The sequence below is a fragment of the Callithrix jacchus genome, chromosome 6 (assembly GCF_049354715.1).
Source record: "Callithrix jacchus isolate 240 chromosome 6, calJac240_pri, whole genome shotgun sequence".
Lineage (NCBI taxonomy): Eukaryota > Metazoa > Chordata > Mammalia > Primates > Cebidae > Callithrix > Callithrix jacchus.
In genome coordinates this window covers 64290908-64309408 of record NC_133507.1, presented here as the reverse complement: position 1 = coordinate 64309408, position 18501 = coordinate 64290908, and the positions used below count along the sequence as shown (strand labels likewise).

Below are 18501 nucleotides of genomic sequence, written 5' to 3'. Positions count from 1 at the left end.
AAGTTGCTGACATTCTAAAATTTAAGATCCTAATTGTCTTTGAAATTACCAAGAGAATTCCCAGGAATACACAGTATCTCAGAAGACAGTTTCACTAGGAGTGAAATCTTATTACCTATACAGTAACAGTAACAATTACAACATTAATAATGGCCAATATTTTCACATTGTGTTGTTATTTACGACTTTAATTCATTTAAGCCTTTCACTATAACCCTAGGTAAGTTCTAATTTAATTAATATGCCCAGTTTTTATATGTGAGGAGAATCACGGGCTGTATTCTTTTTTGAGTACCTATTTTGTGCTTGGCATTCTTTTTAAACTTTCATAATTAATGCTAACAGTTTTGTGGAATAGTATTATTTTCATTATGGTTTTGGATCAGTAAAGTTAAATAATTGCACAATGCCATATAGTTATTGAGGGCTGAGTTGGTATTCAGTTTGCCTGGTACTGAAAACCTTAAAATTTCCACTTTGTCAAGCTGCCTATGAAGAATACCTTTAGAAACTGATAAGAAAATTTACAATATGACTTTATTTAAAAGACAAAATAGCACTATACTTTCTCTTTCACCTTTTTATAGTATAGACAAGCTCACATAACCTTATATGTGATACATACACACACACACACACACACACACACACACATATACATTTTTGTAGGTCAGCCTTATTCATTCCAAATCCAAATAACATCATAAGATAGGATAAACTGGGGATGAATTCAAATTTAAAATAGGAGCTTTAAACTAAATATCAAAATTTACTTGTTGTCTTTCATTTTGTTGTCACAATCATCATGATTCCATTAGTAGAAACATTAATCAATAAATGGGAATCCTTAAAAGGCAAACCCTCTGTTTACAGCATTAGTCATTCTGAAAAGGAAGGAAAGAAGAAAAAGAAAGGGAGGGAGAGAGAGAGATTGACGTGGGAAAAAAGGGAGCAAAGGAGATTGGAAGGTAGAGTATTTTTGCCTACATTTTTACCTAAGTTTGTCTAAATTTTTGTCTAAACTTATCTAAGGCAAGTTTAATATTTGAAACTTTATATCAACTTCATATCAAACAGGGAGCAGAGATTCTCTTCAATTTGCCTTATTTCTAATTGAATAAAATGAATTCTAGACAAAATAGTGAATCCTGATAAGGCTAGTCTCTGTTCTTCCTTTTCCTGTAAATTTTGCTCATAGATGTTATTCTCCCAGAAGCCTCTTGTTCATACCTCTACATACCTCTGCTTCCCAGCTAGTTGGGCATTATAAGTGACCACTGACTTAGAAGACATGGCATGGCTGGCTCAAATTGATACTTGTTTCTTAAGTAGTCTCTATATAAAAATAGAGTTAAAGACTTTATTTTGCTTAATAAAGAAATATTTAAACAAATGTCTAAGAGGATGGAGAGGGACAGAGAAAATGACATAGGGAAAGGGAGAGAAAGAGGGGAGAAAATGAGAAAAGGAAGAAGGGAGGAGAGACAGAAAACCCTGAAATCACACCAACCCACTTTGCAAGCCCTGGAAGTAATACTGAAAATAGCAATTCAGACAGAAGTACTTAACCTTGATACACTAATAGAGGGCCCATCACGTTTGTTAGATTTTCAAGAGTTTAAGACCCCAAAATATTAGGAATTATTGTTTTGTGATGACATGAGAGTGTTAGTAACCATCTCTGTGTTTGTATTGAAAAACTATACAATGTAAGTCTTTACTGCAAAATTGTAATTTCCTTAGTAGAGTAAGTGGAAATATGAAATGTTTACTAGACTCGGATTTGACTTGTTAGTGTGATAGGGAAGAAGAATGTCAAGAGTATAATCTCTAATCAAGTTTCGAGATAATCTGGATTTTTTATAAGACACAATTTACATTAGAACCTGATCCTGGAAAAAAAAAGACACAATTAACCTTAAAGTATTACTTTATAATTTATTTGTGATAAGCTGGAGTTTTACTTTTTAAAGATTCGTTTGGAATGGGGAATTTTTCTTACTGGCTATCTTTTTTGTGTGTTACAGCATTTGATTACTATGCAGTTATGTAATTAATGTCAGCAATAAAATTTGATGCTAACAGATGGGACACCATCACTTCTCATATAGCTTTCACATGTAAACTATGTTTTTGTATGGCTTAATTCATCCAGGCTCCTTGAGAAACACGCAATTTTGTAACTTACTTTCCTTCAACCCTTCCATGGCTCCAGTTGAATTGGGTTCTAGCTGTTAAAATATAAACTCTTGCTGAAAGAGATACAAACATTCTTTATTGTCAAGCAAGTATTGTTTGCCTTTCTTTTTCAGCTAATGATGAGCCATAGGCCATGCATCCTATAACTGTTGTGTCCTCATAGCTAGTTTAAAGTTCCCTGTGAGAAGAGAGAAAGGAGACATGAAAGAAGATGGATAATCTAAGGCTTTAAAAATAACTGCTTGTATGGAAAACAATAAAAGAATGAATCTTGCTAATACAGTTAATAGGATAGAAAAGCACAGGAACAGCCAAAGGAGAGATGCCTTCTGTTGTGGGAGCAGTAACTCTTCTTAGAAGTACTTCTTACTTTAAATAGTGAATAGAATCACATAAGATAGTTTAATGACATTTAATAGACACTAACAGATACTATTGAGAAAAAGTAATTCTTTAGCTGGAAAGAAAATAAAAAGCATCCATATTGGTCAGTGTATTACTCTGCTGATAAAGAAATACCTGAGACTGGGCAATTTACCAGAGAAAGAGGTTTAATTCCACATGGCTGGGGAGGCCTCATGATCATGGTGGAAGGCAAGGAGGAGCAAGTCACATTTTATGTGAATGGTGGCAGACAAAGAGAGAGTGAAAGCCAGGCAAAAGAGGTTTTTCCCCATAAAACCATCAGATCTCGTGAGACTCATTCACTACCATGAGAACAGTATGGGGGAAACAACTGCCATGATTTAACTATCTCCCACCAGGTCCCTTCCACAACAATGGGAATTATGGGAGATATAACTCAATATGAGATCTCGGTGGGGACACAGCTAAACCATGTCATTTTGTCCCTCCCAAATTTCATGTCCTCACATTTCAAAACCAATCATGCCTTCCCTACAGTCCCCCAAAGCCTTAACTCATTTCAAGATTAATTCAAAAGTCCACAGTCCAAAGGCTCATTAGGGGACAGGGCAAGTACCTTCTGCCTATGAGTCTGAAAAGTCAAAAGCAAAATAGTTACTTCCTAGATACAATGGGGGTACAGGCAATAGTAAATACAGCCATTCCAAATGGGAGAAATTGGCCAAAACAAAGGGGCTACAGGCTCCATGCAAGTTCAAAATCCATCAAGGCAGTCAAATCTTAAAGCTCCGAAATGATCTCTGCTGACTCCATGTCTCACAACCAGGTTATGCTGATGCAAGAGGTGGGTTCCCATAATCTTGGGCAGCTCCACCTCTGTGGCTTTGCAGGGTACAGCCTCCTTCTTGGCTGCCTTCACAGGTTGGATTTGAGTGTCTGTGGCTTTACCAGGTGCATAGTGCAAGCTGTTGGTGGATCTACTATTATTCTGGAGTCTGGAGGATGGTGGCTCTCTTCTCACAACTCCACAAGGCAGTGCCCCAGTAGGCACTCAGTGTGGGGGGCTCCAACCTCATGTTTCTCTTCCTCAGCATTTTAGCAGAGGTTCTCTATGAGAGCCCTGCCCCTGGAGCAAACTTCTGCCTGTACCTCCGAGCATTTCCATACATCCTCTGAAATCAAGGCAGAGGTTCCCAAATCCCAACTCTTGACTTCTATGCACTGGCAGGCCCAAAATCATGTGGAAGCTGCCAATGCTTGAGGCTTGCACCCTGTGAAGCTATGGGCCTAGCTCTACATTTGCCCCTTCCAACCATGGCTGGAGCCACAGGGATGCAGGGCACCAAGTCCCTAGGCTGCACACAGCATGAGACCCAGGGCTCAGCTCACAAAACCGCTTTTTCCTATTAGGCCTCTGGGTCTGTGATGGGAGGGGCTACTGCAAAGGTCTCTGACATGCCCCATTGGCTTGGGGATTAACATTCAGCTCCTCATTACTTATGCAAAATGAGAGACATTTTCCCCATTGTCTTGGGTATTAACATTCAGCTGCTCGTTATTTATGCAAACTTCTGCAGCTGGCTTGAATTTCTCTTCAGAAAATGGGATTTTCTTTTCTTTTGCATTGTCAGGCTGCAACTTTTCTTCATGCTCTGCTTACCTTATGAAACTGAATGCCTTTAACATCACCCAAGTCACCTCTTGAATGTCTGCTGCTTGGAAATTTCTTCTGCCACATACGCTAAATCATCTCTCCCAAGTTCAAAGCTATGCAGATGTCTAGGACAGGGGCAAAATGCCACCAGTCTCTTTGCTAAAACATAACAAGAGTCACCGTTACTCCAGTTCCCAACAAGTTCCTCATCTCCATCTGAGACCACCTTATCCTGGACCTTATTGTCCATATTGTTATCAGACTTTTGGTCAAAGCCATTCAACAAGTCTCTATGAAGTTCCAAACTTTCCCACGTTGTCCTATCTTTTTCTAAGCCCTCCAAACTGTTTTAATCTCTGCATGTTACCCAGTTCCAAAGTTGCTTCCACGTTTTTGGGTATCTTTGCAGCAGTGCCCCATTTCTGGTACCAATTTACTATATTAGTCTGTTTTCATGCTGTTAATAAAGACATACCTGTGACTGGGCAATTTACCAAAGAAAGAGGTTTAATTGGACTTACAGTTCTATGTGGCTGGGAAAGCCTCACAATCATGGCAGAAGGCAAAGAGGAGCAAGTCACATCTTACATGGATGGAGGCAGGCAAAGAGAGTGAGAGCCAAGCAAAAGGGATTTCTCCCCAATAAAACCATGAGATCTCATGAGACTTATTCACTACCACGAGAACAGTATGGAGGAAACCACCGCCATGATTCAACTATTTCTCATCAGGTCCCTCACTGAGCAATGAAAATTATGGGAGATGATAACTCAAGATAAGATCTGGGTGGGGACACAGCCAAATCATATTGCTTAGAAATAAATATAAAAACCTAGATATTAATAGGTATAAAATAATGGTGTTCATTGGTTTTAAACTTTTGTCAAGAAAAAGATAAAACCAATGATACTTAAATGATGAAATTAGTATTATTTCCATTAATAATCACTTAAATCCAATGCAAGTAAAAAAGAGAATGCATTACATGATGTAAATAATGTCTGTGAGTAGCTTTAAGCATGAATGGACTCAGAAGCTCAAGACATGCTACCATGACCATTGTCCTTTTCCATATCTGAATCCAGGTTTCTCCCACATGGTAGTGAGATGTCACTGCAGATCCAAACTTAGAGCCAATATTTTTAGCAGCCTCAGGTGAAAAATCACTATTTCCTCAACAGTTGTAAAAGACAGGGATATCTTTCAATTGACCAAGCAGGATCCCATGCCCATTTTTAAACTATGTGTAGAATACATTGATTGGCTAGGCTTAGGACATTGCCTGGGACATTAGGACACCCTAACCTCAATTCCTGGATCCAGCAGGAATTGAAGTTAGGGTCTCCCAGATTACCTGGTCTGAGAGTTGAGGAGCATTTATCAAGGATAATCAGAGTACTGATTTTTAAAAAAAATTTAAGTGGTTGCGATCAGATTCTTTTTTTTAAATTGCATTTTAGATTTTGGGGTACATGTGAGGAACATGCAAAATTGTTGCACAGGTACACACACGGCAGTATGATTTGCTGCCTTCCTCCCCATCACCTATATCTGACCTTTCTCCCCATGCTTTCTCTCCCCAACTCCCCACCCCCCACTGTCCCTCCCCATTTCCCCCTGAGAGACCCCAGTGTGTGATGCTCCTCTCCCTATGTCCATGTGTTCTCATTGTTCAACACCCACCTATAACTGAAAACATACGGTGTTTGATTTTCTGTTCTTGTGTCAGTTTGCTGAGAATGATGTTTTCCAGGTTCATCCATGTCCCTATAAAGGACACGAACTCATTGTTTTTTATGGCTGCATATTAAGTTTTTGTAAATATTGCCCTCAGATTTCTTGAGACAGATAAAAGGGTGAAAATTGGGGAATAAATCATACAGTTATTTCAGCTCAATTTAATTTATTCATGAAGACCATCATAAAATATGCAAAGGGAAGTGGAGAAGCTTCCCCTTGTACTATAATTAAATGTCCCTACTAGCAAGATTAATTATATTTCCTCTATGGTAAGATTTGCATCAGGGTGTGGTCACTAGTGAATTCTTACTGGCTATATTTTTGACTTTAAAGGATCTAAAGGTAGGTTTGTGTTTAATTGTTTTCCATTGGATTGTTAACTGAAATTAACTTCTAAAGAAGGGTCTATCAAAAGTATCAGTTGCAGATGCCAGTAATGGGACAAAACAATATTATGGGGACACTTCTGACTATGTTGGGGTACGGGTAGAGTAGAAGAAAAGAGAGCAGAAGATGAAAAATGGAGGAAGGAGAAAAAAGAAAAGTGAAATAGAAAAGGTGAACCTTGTGGAAATTGCCAAAAAATCACAGGGGCCCTTGTTTCCACATATCCATGACTTATCCTTGAGTAAGTCAACCACTATGGCACAATGAATTGATTCGTGTTTTTCAGAATGCCAGCTCTTAATTCTGTTCATCTGGTTTTTGTTTCTTCTCTCGTGTATAGTCCTTACTGAGCATCCGTGGCTCCCTTTTCTCTCCAAGACGCAACAGTAGGGCAAGCCTTTTCAGCTTCAGAGGTCGAACAAAAGATATTGGCTCTGAGAATGACTTTGCTGATGATGAGCACAGCACCTTCGAGGACAATGACAGCCGAAGAGACTCTCTGTTCGTGCCGCACAGACATGGGGAACGGCGCCACAGCAATGTCAGCCAGGCCAGCCGTGCCTCCAGAGTGCTCCCCATCCTGCCCATGAACGGGAAGATGCATAGCGCTGTGGACTGCAACGGTGTGGTCTCCCTGGTCGGGGGTCCTTCTACCCTCACATCTGCTGGACAGCTCCTGCCAGAGGTGAGGCCAATTAAAACTGCTGCTGACGGGAAGAGAGTTGTGGCTGGTGCAAGCAGGAGTGTTTTTCCATTTTCACATCTAAAGAATTTTGTTGAGTTTGTTGTCCCAAGACTGGGAGTTTGTTCAATCAAGCTATTAACTTATCTTGTCAAATTGTTCTATTTAGACTTTTCTAGAAAGTAATTAAAAATCTAGGTTGGCTGTCAGAGAATATAATTGAAAGTATTCTTTCATTATTATCACTATAGTATGAAACTTGCCAAAAAGCAAAGCAACAATTTATCAAGCATAATGTTTGATTCATATAATTAAACTAAAGCCAAGGAAATTAATGCTCACAAATTAAATAAATACTTATCTTACAGATTTTGTGATTGTTGTTCATTTAAAAGGAGGTTTGAATACTTCCACTTGCAGTAGATACTATTACTAAATAGATTTAAATCCCATAGTGCAACATTGCCTCTCTTTGCAGGTCAGAGTGTTGTAACCTTTTTAGCATCCACTCTAATGACCTCAACCATTGTAAATTTGTATAGTGAAGAATCCACTCAGAAAGTACCTGGTACAGAATCATGGGTTGTCATTTTTAGAGCAGCTTTCAATTTTTATATTACTGTCATAAATTCTTATTGTAAACAAAGTGGCCCAAAATCAATCATATGGGAAAGGGTTTCAACTACATACTAGAAACTGATAAAACTATATTACTGAAATTACTTCATAAACCATAAGATGCTTTTAATGTACATATTAAATAAAATTTCATTAGCTAGAAAAAAAATCTTTTGGCAATATCACTTGATTGTATTTTATAGCAAATTAAAATGTCTTCTTGTTTTTTTTTTTTAACATAGCTCCATTTATTATCATTGGACAAGTTCTTTGAGCCACATTAAAATGATATGGAGTGAGTTTTCAGTCACCTAATGGAAGAGCTTCTTATCTTGAATTATAAAATAGACATTATCTTCTTTACATTGTTTGTATGGCCTCTCCCCACCTCTTTCTACCAGAGAAGTCCAGGTATTCTGTAGTCAGGTTTAGTTGTGAGAAAAGTAGAACTTCTTAGTGGAGAAACCAGAAGAATAAAGAGAGAGTATCAACTCTTCTTAAAAAACGATCATAGCTAACCATGTACTGGACACTGTCCAGAACATTTTACATGTGTTAATTCATCTAACCCTCACAACAACCTTTTTGATGGTTATTAATATTATCCTAATTTTACAGAGGAGGAAACTGAGGCCAGTGCATGGTGGAGCTAAGATTTGACTCCAGCTATGCTAGTTACTGAACCTACATTCTATCAGTGATGAAATATTGCCTCCCACTGAGTTATTTTTAATTTCTTTAAATTGAAAGGAAGAGATGGTTAAGAAAATAAACACTTAAACACTTTCATTTTAACCAATTTTTCTCAAAATGTACTTCACCTTCATACTACTTACATCAGAATCTCCTGAGATTCTTCTTAATACCAGAGATTTCTGTGCCTACCCAGACCTATTCAGACCAAAACACTGATTAGAACAAGGTCTGGGAATCTTCCTCTTTAACAAGCATCCCAAATAATTATTATATATAATAAAGTATGTTTATCACTGATCTTTATAAATATTAATTGAGTAAACAAAAACAAATCTATAATTACCAAGCAGGAATACAGAAAGAATGTCAGTCTGTCAGAAATTATCAGCATTTATCAATAATTATCATAAATCTCCCTTCCTATCATAGAGGATGGGACAAATCTCTGAAGGCAAAGTTGGGCCAGCTTGAAGCAGATCTTCGTGTGATCCCTTTAGCTCCTATTTCCTCAACTTCATTCTTTGATCTTACAATTTTAGGTGCTTTGAGGCAGGGCACTGTACTACTGCAAAGTTGAGCTGAAGGTGTAGACAAATGAAGTAGGCTTTTGGAGGAAGCAGAGAGGAAATGACAATAGAAAATAAATAGCTATGGGCAAATGACATCCTCAAAAGCACCTCAGTTCCTGTACTGCACACATAAATTCAATCGAGGATATTTAACTTAAGAATTTCCTCAGTAATGTCGTTAGAAGTTTTGGAATCTATTTGAAAATTAGACAAATCTAGGGTTGTACATGTGCTTCTGTATAGCACAGAAGGGACTAGATGATCCTCAGGTGATCTTATTTTTTTTTTTCTTAAACCTTTGCCTCTTTCTGATAATCTGAAATATTTTAAATTCTCCAGAACTTATTTATCTTATAACTGAGACTTTGTATCTTTTGAATAACATCATCTCTTTCTCCCCTCACTCCAGTTTCTGATAATCACCATTCTACTTTGTTAATATGAGTTCAAGGTTGTTTTTTTTTTTTTTTTAGATTGCATATAAGTAAGATCATGCAGTGTTTGTATTTCTGTTATCTTATTTCACTCAGCATAGTGTCCTTCTGGTTCATCCATGCTATCACAAATGGCAGTATTTCCTTCTTTTTGAACACCAAATAACATTCCATTGTGCACATATGCCACATTTTCTTTAGCCTTTTATCTGTTGATGGATACTTAGGCTATTTCCATATCTTGGCTACTGTGAAAACATTTTGATTAAAATAGTTTTATTTTTAGACATAGGTTACTTCTTTTCTCATTAATCTTACTTCTTTTTACCTTACAGTTAATTTTAGAATGACCTGTATGGATGTTTATTACCATTAGTGACAATCATATCCATTGAGAGGAAATTTTGGTTTTGAATATGTATGCATTAGAATAATTCAGGTTACAAAAGATAAAATACTGCTAATTGTTCATGTCATAATAGAATATGACCAAAATAAATAATATTTTAATCATATTATTATATTTAGATCATATTGCTCTTTTAGAAATAAAGTCCTCAAACAAATAAAAGTTTTAAATTTATTATTAACACTCAGACCTGCATTTGAAATTATTTAGCTTTACCCTTTTTTCCTGAGATAATTAACATCATTGTTTGATCTCCTGAAGTAGAAATAAATTTTTGTCCATGTTGAAATCCTGATGAGTTTATTTTGGAAGAGGAGATTATCAGATCATTGTATCATTATTAAAAATCATAGTCCCTCACATTGGTATTGTCTCCTTACATTAGAGTTTCAATACCAAGAATGGATGGTTTTGTGGATAAAGTTGTTTTTTAAATATAAGACAAAGTTATAGATTAATTCTAAAATGTAGTGTTGTGATTAGGGATGTTGGGAAACGTTACCTGTCTCTAATAAATGAGAAAGCATTTTACAGCTGAAATTCACATTTTAGGGGAACTGTTACTGATACATATGAAGAAAACTTTCCAACATCTTTGTTCACATATTAAACTAGATGAATATATGTCTATAAAGAGCTAAACACTCAACCTGAGTGAAAATTAGGAAACAATATGTTTCTGTCTGAAGTCCTAAGTAGGATTGGCTGAAATGCTAACAGGCTATCTATCCAATACTAGGTCTGGTCTCTCCAGTCCAAAGCCCTGGGATGGAGGAATAGTAAAGCTGATCTTGGCAAACCCAAGCCTTCCCAAAAGCTGAGAATTATAATTCCAACAATATCTTAGTGAGCTTTTTACATCTGAGAAAGCATGGTGTACTTTTAGTTAAGTAACACCGGTTATTGGACTGCTTTGGGCTTTGCTGCCTTCAAAAATAGTGGCTATTTCATCTGAAATTCTATTTTTAGGGCACAACTACTGAAACAGAAATAAGAAAGAGACGGTCCAGTTCTTATCATGTTTCCATGGATTTGTTGGAAGATCCTACATCAAGACAAAGAGCAATGAGTATAGCCAGTATTTTGACCAACACCATGGAAGGTATGTCAAAAGTCTTGCATCATAGTTACTTAGTGCTTTGGTAAGAATAAAAAAAAAACACTTCATAAATCCCAATAAAATACTTTCTGACTTGATACTGTGTCATCATTATACATTTTACTAAGTAAAAGTAAAATCTGTGCACAACACATGGATTCTAGTATCTTCCATATTTTTTTTATATTTATTCTCCAGAAAGCTTCTGTAAAGGTATATTTTGAACACCACTTTCATACATTAAATTCTAAACATTGAAACTTGTGTGCATGACGTTGAAAAGGACATAAAGATAAATGCTTTTTCTTATGACGACGCTAACCCGTTTGGATTGTATTAACTGCTTGAGACACGAGTTATACAATTCTATGACTTAACCCAAAATATAAATTAAAAATGTGAATTAGGGTTTAATATTAATCTTCTTGAAGCAAAGTGTTTAAAATTTTATAGTTCTACTTTTGCCTTTCTCTGACTAGGTTCTTACAGTTTACCAGCTTTCTCTTTAGTTGAAGATTTTATCTAAATAGCATAATGCTTAGAAGTCTGGATCTCAGAATGCCAAAATAAAGACTTTGGGGACAGCTTAATCTGTGATAAATTTCTGGCTCTGCCATGTGTTAAGTGTGTTAATTTATGACTCTGAATTTCAGTCTCCTCATCAATAAAGTGTGGATGATAATGTTTAGGCATAAGGTTGTTGAATGGGTTAAATAAGTCTTCTTGGATAAAACACTGATGTACTTGGCATGCAGAAGATAGTTAATAAATATTATAATTGTTAGTTGTTTTGTTATTGCTATTTTTGTTAATTCACATGTTTTTGTTTTTCCATACTGTAAGAGAATTCAAACAACTATGAACTTCAACTACTTGGAAAATATTTTCATGTAAAATGTGTTCTATCCCCCTTCCTTGCCCTTCTATTTCTTTCTCTTCCTATCTCTTTACAAACCGTCTTCCTTGCACCCCTTCCCAGGTATGTGTGTGAGTGAGTGTGTGTGTGTGTGTGTGTGTGTGTTGAAGTGTCAGAGAAGAAGAGAAAAGGAGAATGAAAGTGAAAGAGAGCAAGCATACACATGCTTTTCTTGTTGGTAGAGTTTCTCTTGAGATTGGATAGATTCCCAGAATAATTCTTTTCCAGTCTTCATGCAAAGATCTCTTAATACTATTAATACCAATACCAAAAGCCTGAAAGTCACAGCCAAAAATAAACTCACAGTGTAGATGACCGTGTATAATACAGACAAGTCAGTATTACAAGACCCAATTTTCATAATGTCCTAATGCAGTATCAGAAACCTTTTCACTGATTTCAATGGAATATTAAACTCTAGTACGTTCTTCCCCAACCTCGCCTGCATTAGCTTGCACTCCCTCTTCCCCCCAGCTGCCAGTAGCTTGCTCCTCCCTGTCCCTCCAGGTAAATCTTTTGAAGATTGTCTGGCCTTCTGCTCCTTGCCATAGCAAAACCACTGAGAGGAAGCTGCCAGTGGTTCTGCTACCGATGTCAGCAGCATGTCTGCTCCCTAAAGCAGGAAGTAGAGAAGGAGACAGGGTAAGTCTAAATCAACAGTCATGCTTTGCACTTCTGATAGCATTAAGTTTGAGCTAAATAAGACATTACTTACAAAACATCAAATATCTACAAGATTGGACTTGACCATTAATTAAGATTTGGAGTTCAAAAACGCATCCACACCTCTCTCCATGGAACTACGTGACACAGAGTTGCTTAGAATGGAAAGGATATCCTAGAAATAAATGCAACCTAGGAAGCTGAAGACTGAGAGTGTTTTCGTTTTATTATCTGCAGAGCTTTTGACTTTGTATATTTGTGAGGAATGATGGCCAAGTTCGTATTCTGTTTTTATCAATTATCTAGAATGAAAACTGACTTTTCTTTATTCAATGGTATGTAGACACGTTGAGTGTGACATTGGTAAAGGCTGATTGCTAGCAATATCACATACATGCATACTCAGGCTGACTTAAGCTGGTCTCCCCAACCCCCCCTTTTTTTTGGTTTCTGAGAATGATGCAAAGTTTTCTTTGTTGATGTAATCTCTTTATTTGGAGATCCCGCCTTCTAAGTCCGATCATTGTTTAGTTCACCTTCCCTTCTTATGAACCAGGCTTGTTGATCGAGTTGGCAATTTTAATTTTTCTTCTTTTTAACTACAGCCAAGTCTCCGTTGTTCAGGGTAATGGATAGCCTCATGCTTCATGAAGCTGTAGTGGATTAGCAAAAATGAATCATTTGCTTTTCAAATTTTTAAAAATGCAAAACCACATAGAAATGTTTCCTGGTCACACCTTTGTGAAGGATGGTGGGAGGGTGAGTTAGAAGCACCTAAAGAATCATGGTGAGCCAGCAGAAGACAGACATATTAATTATAAGTGATTCTCAGTGTGGATGACCCACACGGGAATAATGGAGATGTGGCTGCAGTTCTCTCCTGAATGCTTCACTTTGTTTTAAAGTGTGAGATTCCCTTTTTTTGGAATGAATAATTGAATTATTTTATTTTAGAACATAGACAACTTTGTTCCAGTTATTCCTACTGTCAAGATGAGCCACACTTGCTGAATTTCATTTTTTGAAATTTTCTCCAGTTTATTTTTTTTCTATGCAATTCCTGTTTGCTTCTCTTTGTTTGCTAAATGACAGCTGGCATGAAAAGAAAAAGTCTTCTTATGACACTGTGCAGACAAAATTATATTTTGTGGTTTCTCTTGTTATTTACTGTAAATAATAATATCTTCATATAAGGTTATTTGGGAGTTTAGAAGTATTTACAAAATAACTAGTGCCTAATAACTATATTTTTTCTCTTAATTATAAATCAAGTGTTTATTGTTTACAACATTACATATTAAGAGAAATGCAAACAAATTTTGTACTAGAAGATTTTCAATATTTAAAGACGCAATTGAAAAATCTATCTTTAATGGAAATGTTAAAAACAATAAGTAATAAATTAATTTACTTAGGAAAATAGTATTACAGAATTAATTAGCAGCAAATGTAGAAGAAAAATTATTATCTGTGGTTGTGACTGTCCTTTCATATGCTAGTTCCACTCTTACAAGGTTTAGTACATAGTAAACTGTGCCAGATGTGGACAGATGTTCCAGTTGCCACGGTAGTAAAGTGACTGAATAGAGTCAACTATGCCATGGATTTTAAAAAGAAGAAACCTTGCCTCTATTTCAGTGCTAAGAGCTGATGGCCTCATTTTTGGCAGGACAGGTAATAGGGTGTACAGCAATGATATTGACAGAAGACAACAAATGCTGCATATTTTTCTTGTTCATAAGTTGACAAAGAGATTATCTTGACAAAGGAAGATGGTAGACAATTTTTCACTTCCTAATTCCCCAAATTTCTTTGCTGATATTTACCAAATTTCAGTATTTTGAGTATCACGTTAAAGATCTGTGCATTTCTGTCTTCTCTCCAAAATTCGGTTGAAATTCTTCTTGACATTGTACATTTTCCTTGAATAAATGCATTTTAATATAAAATTTTATGTCCTTGGTTTGATATGATTGTTATATATTTCAGTACATTAAAATAAGTGTATACTATGAAAATGTATAAATTATGTGTATGTTTCACCTAAAATCCTTTGTATTTTTCCAGTAATAAATGAGTCCCACTTTGTGAAATGTTGATTTATATAACAGTGAGGACTCCAGTTTCTTAGGCTGGGGTAATTTCTCTTTTTTTATGCTCTCTAGTTAAATAAGAAATGTAGAGAGATGGAACTTTGTTGAGTTTAATATGCAAGCCTATGATCTAACAAAACTTAATTTGAGTCTTTTAAACTGAGTTTGGCAATACTGAAAAAATTATCTCATTAGAAGATCACCACAACATATCTAATCCAAGAAACTGACATTCAGTGTGACTGATTAAGGTTCTTAGGACATCTCCTGAGATATCTCTGATAACATATGTGCTTCTCACTCTATCTGGAACATGGATGAGATTTAAGTGTACTTAACACAGGTTCTACTCATTAGTTTCTGGCAGCCTTGAAGATAAGTATCAGACAATTTAGTATTGCCAATAGAATCTTGGAAACTATGTTTAGCCAGGATACATTTGAAAAGCTTACTAGCCTTTCTAGACTGATCCTTTCTACGACAGCAAACCTATTGTGAATTTTTTCCCCGTTCCGCCAGCAGATTTACCCATAATATCTTTTAACAACTTTAGATTTTTAAAATAGATTTTAATTTAAACCAAAGACTGCTTAGTAGAAAGTAAGCAGTTTTCATGAGAATTCTAACTTTTTTTCTTCCAGAACTTGAAGAATCCAGACAGAAGTGCCCACCATGCTGGTATAAATTTGCTAATATGTGTTTGATTTGGGATTGTTGTAAACCATGGTTAAAGGTGAAACATCTTGTCAATCTGGTTGTGATGGATCCATTTGTTGACCTTGCCATCACCATCTGCATTGTCTTAAATACACTCTTCATGGCTATGGAGCACTATCCCATGACGGAGCAGTTCAGCAGTGTGCTGTCTGTTGGGAACCTGGTAAGCCACATTGAGAGTTTCTCTTCCCATTAAAAGAATTTATAAGTGCTTTAGTGAATTTTACATATTGCTCTCAAATTAAATATCAACTAATTGGCCATTATACTTTGACATCAAATGTTTAGCATCCTTTTTAAATAACAAAAATATATTGCTACCATAGTAAAAAAGAGTCAAAGAATTTATATGCAATTTGATTTAGAATTGAATTTAAATTGCTTATTTACCAGAAGATGATTCTGAGTTGTCCTCCAAGGACATTGATCTATAACAAATTCCGATGTGCTCTAAGATATTTAGAATAGATTTTTAGGACATGTCTGCATTTACCAAACAAATTATGAAATATGCTTTTTAGATAATTTTGAAATATCATTTGTAAATACATCAAGATGAATTATGTAGGGAGGAAACATTGTATGGGGGATTACTATTTTTTGTTTTTGTTTCTTCTACAGTCTTAGCAATATTAAATTTAGAAATTATATAATTTAAAAAATATATATATTAGCATTTACTGGATACATATTGATATTACAATATAATATAGTGATAGATATTAGAGTGGTCTTATACAGAGATAAAATTAATCAAATCATGCAAAAAGTATATTTATACAAGTATAAAATGCTTATTAATTTCCCAACTTGATAAATGAACATATAAACAGATTATACAGAGATTATCAATAATATGGTGTAAAGTATAACATACAATATTTTTAGGCGCTGAAATAACCACTATATTTTTGAATTATATTTCAGATAGGTCTTAACTAAATTAAATGATAAAATTGGCATATGTTGGTTACTTATTTTGTATCAGATATTGGACTAAATGGTTCACATTAAATCTCTCTCTCTAGATTCCCACAAAATCAGTCTTAAGATGTTTACTATAAATTGTCTGTATTTTGTAGTTGGGAAACTGTATCCATAAGAAATTAACAGAGAAATAAAAGGCCTGAATGCTGTATCAGACTCTGAAAACTATTTCAGAGAGTACTGTGTGCTGTAGGCAAAGATCACAGAAGCTTAGAGTAGGAAAGGACAATAATATTACCTAGTCCAAATTTAGACCTATGTAAGAATCTCTTCAACATTATCTCTAAAAAAAAAAAAAACGTGAAAAGGGAAGGTAGCAATTGAAAGAAGAAAGCCTTTGGAGGTAAATATAAGAATTCATGTTAAATGAGCTTAAACAAAAATAAAGGGACTTCATTATCCCAAGTTACTCAAGCCCATTTGGAACTAGCTCTAGGTTCCAACCTGGCTAGATTCAGGTTCTCAACCAGCGTCATTGGGAATCAGCTTCTTGTCTCTCTTCTTCCCAATATGAGACCTTCCTCTTCAGCTGGGTATTTTCCTATTATTGTCAAGCTTCTATCAAGTTTTGTTCTACTAATGTAGCTCCATGTACAGAAAGATTGTGCTTCCTAACAAGTAGCTTTCATTAAGGCCAAAAAATTGAATATCATTGACCTGGTCGGAGTTAAATGACCATTCCTAAACCAGTCAGTTACCCTAGCTCTGGCGTTTTAATGACATATTTGCTTAAATCAGAATCATATATTATCACTGGAGGCAGCATAAATGAGTGGAATTATGAAGACAAAAATTAGGATACCATTACCAGAAGGAGGATGAATACTAGGAAGAAATAAACAATAGATAGACAATCCAAGCTGGGGTTGTTTTATGTGTAAAGTAATATAAGATTTGTATCTGAGGTGAATTATGGAATAGTAGAAAATCTGCAGGGAGGATACACATTCTTCTCAAATGCTGGTAGAAAATTCCCCAGGGTATGTTATATGTTAGGTCATAAAACACACCTCAATCAAGTTTTAAAAATTAAAATAAAACAGCATTTTTCTGAAAAAGAAGAAAATGAAGTTAGAAATTTGTAATAAGTCAATGTGGAAAATCACAAATATATGGAAATTAAACAACTTACTCTTAAAACTGTTGAGTTAAGAAGATATCATCAGAGAAATTAGAAAATAGGATGACTGAAAATGAAACCAAATCAAACTGAAATTAATGAGGGCAGCTAAAACAATATTTAGAGACAAATTTATATTTTAAATACCTATAGTAAATCAGAGGATTTCTCAAATTGATAATTTAAGATCCTCCTTAAGAAACTAGAAAAAGAAGAGCAAATTAAACCTGAAATTAGCAGAAGACAAATAATAAAGAACAGAAAAACAATAGAGAAAAAGCAATAATTCCAAAAGCTGTTTCTTTGAAAAAATCAATAGAAGTGACAAATCTTTAGCTAGGCTAACCAAGAAAAAAAAATACGAAACGTATTAAATTCAAAATAAAAAAGAGAAGATCACCATGGATCTTTTAGAAATAAAAAAAAGGAGGATAAGGAATATAATAAAACCAGAAAACTGGATAACCTAGGTGAAACTGAAAAATTACTAGAAAGTAACAAACTACTAAAAATGACTCAAGAAGTCATAAAATATCTGAATACACCTATAATAAGTAAAAATTGAATTCACAGTTAAAAAAATACTTCCCACCAATAAAAGCCTGAATCCAGACAGTTTCACTGGTTAATTTTGCCAAATATTCAATGGAACATTAATATCAATCTTTAATAAACTGTTTCAACAAATGGAAGACAAGGGAATACTTCCCAACCCACTTTATGAAGCTAGAACTACCCCAATATTAATGCTAAATAAAAACATTATAAGAAAATAATACAGACACAAATATAGACCAGCCATATCCCATATGAACATAGGCAATATAATCCTCAATAAAATACTAGAAACCAAATCACACAGCATATTTAGATTTTTGGAATATATACTCTGAACAAGTGAAATTTAGCCCAGTGATGTAAGGTTGGAATAACATTAAAAAATTAGTTAACATAATGTATCATATTAATTTTTAAAATGACACAATCATCTCAATAGATGCAGAAATCACATTGGAAAAAGTCAAAGTGTTTCATAATAAACACTCAGCAAACTTGAAATAGAAAAGAACTTCAGCCTGATAAACACCATCTCAAAAGATCTCACATTACTCTTAATAGTTACTTTAGATGCCTTTTCTTTTCTTTTTTTTT

At 35.0% G+C, this 18501-nt stretch overlaps 1 protein-coding gene across 13 annotated transcripts in view; it reads left to right on the top strand.

Moving 5' to 3' along the window:
* The window catches only part of SCN2A (sodium voltage-gated channel alpha subunit 2), a 167631-nt gene that overhangs the window by 84869 nt on the left and 64261 nt on the right, over window positions 1-18501 (top strand). For all 13 annotated transcript variants that reach the window (XM_054258316.2, XM_054258317.2, XM_078327467.1 and 10 more), the window contains 3 exons: window positions 6687-7031; window positions 10724-10856; window positions 15167-15405. In XM_054258316.2, the coding sequence (XP_054114291.1) occupies window positions 6687-7031; window positions 10724-10856; window positions 15167-15405 (717 nt within the window). The remainder of the gene's footprint in view (window positions 1-6686; window positions 7032-10723; window positions 10857-15166; window positions 15406-18501) is intronic.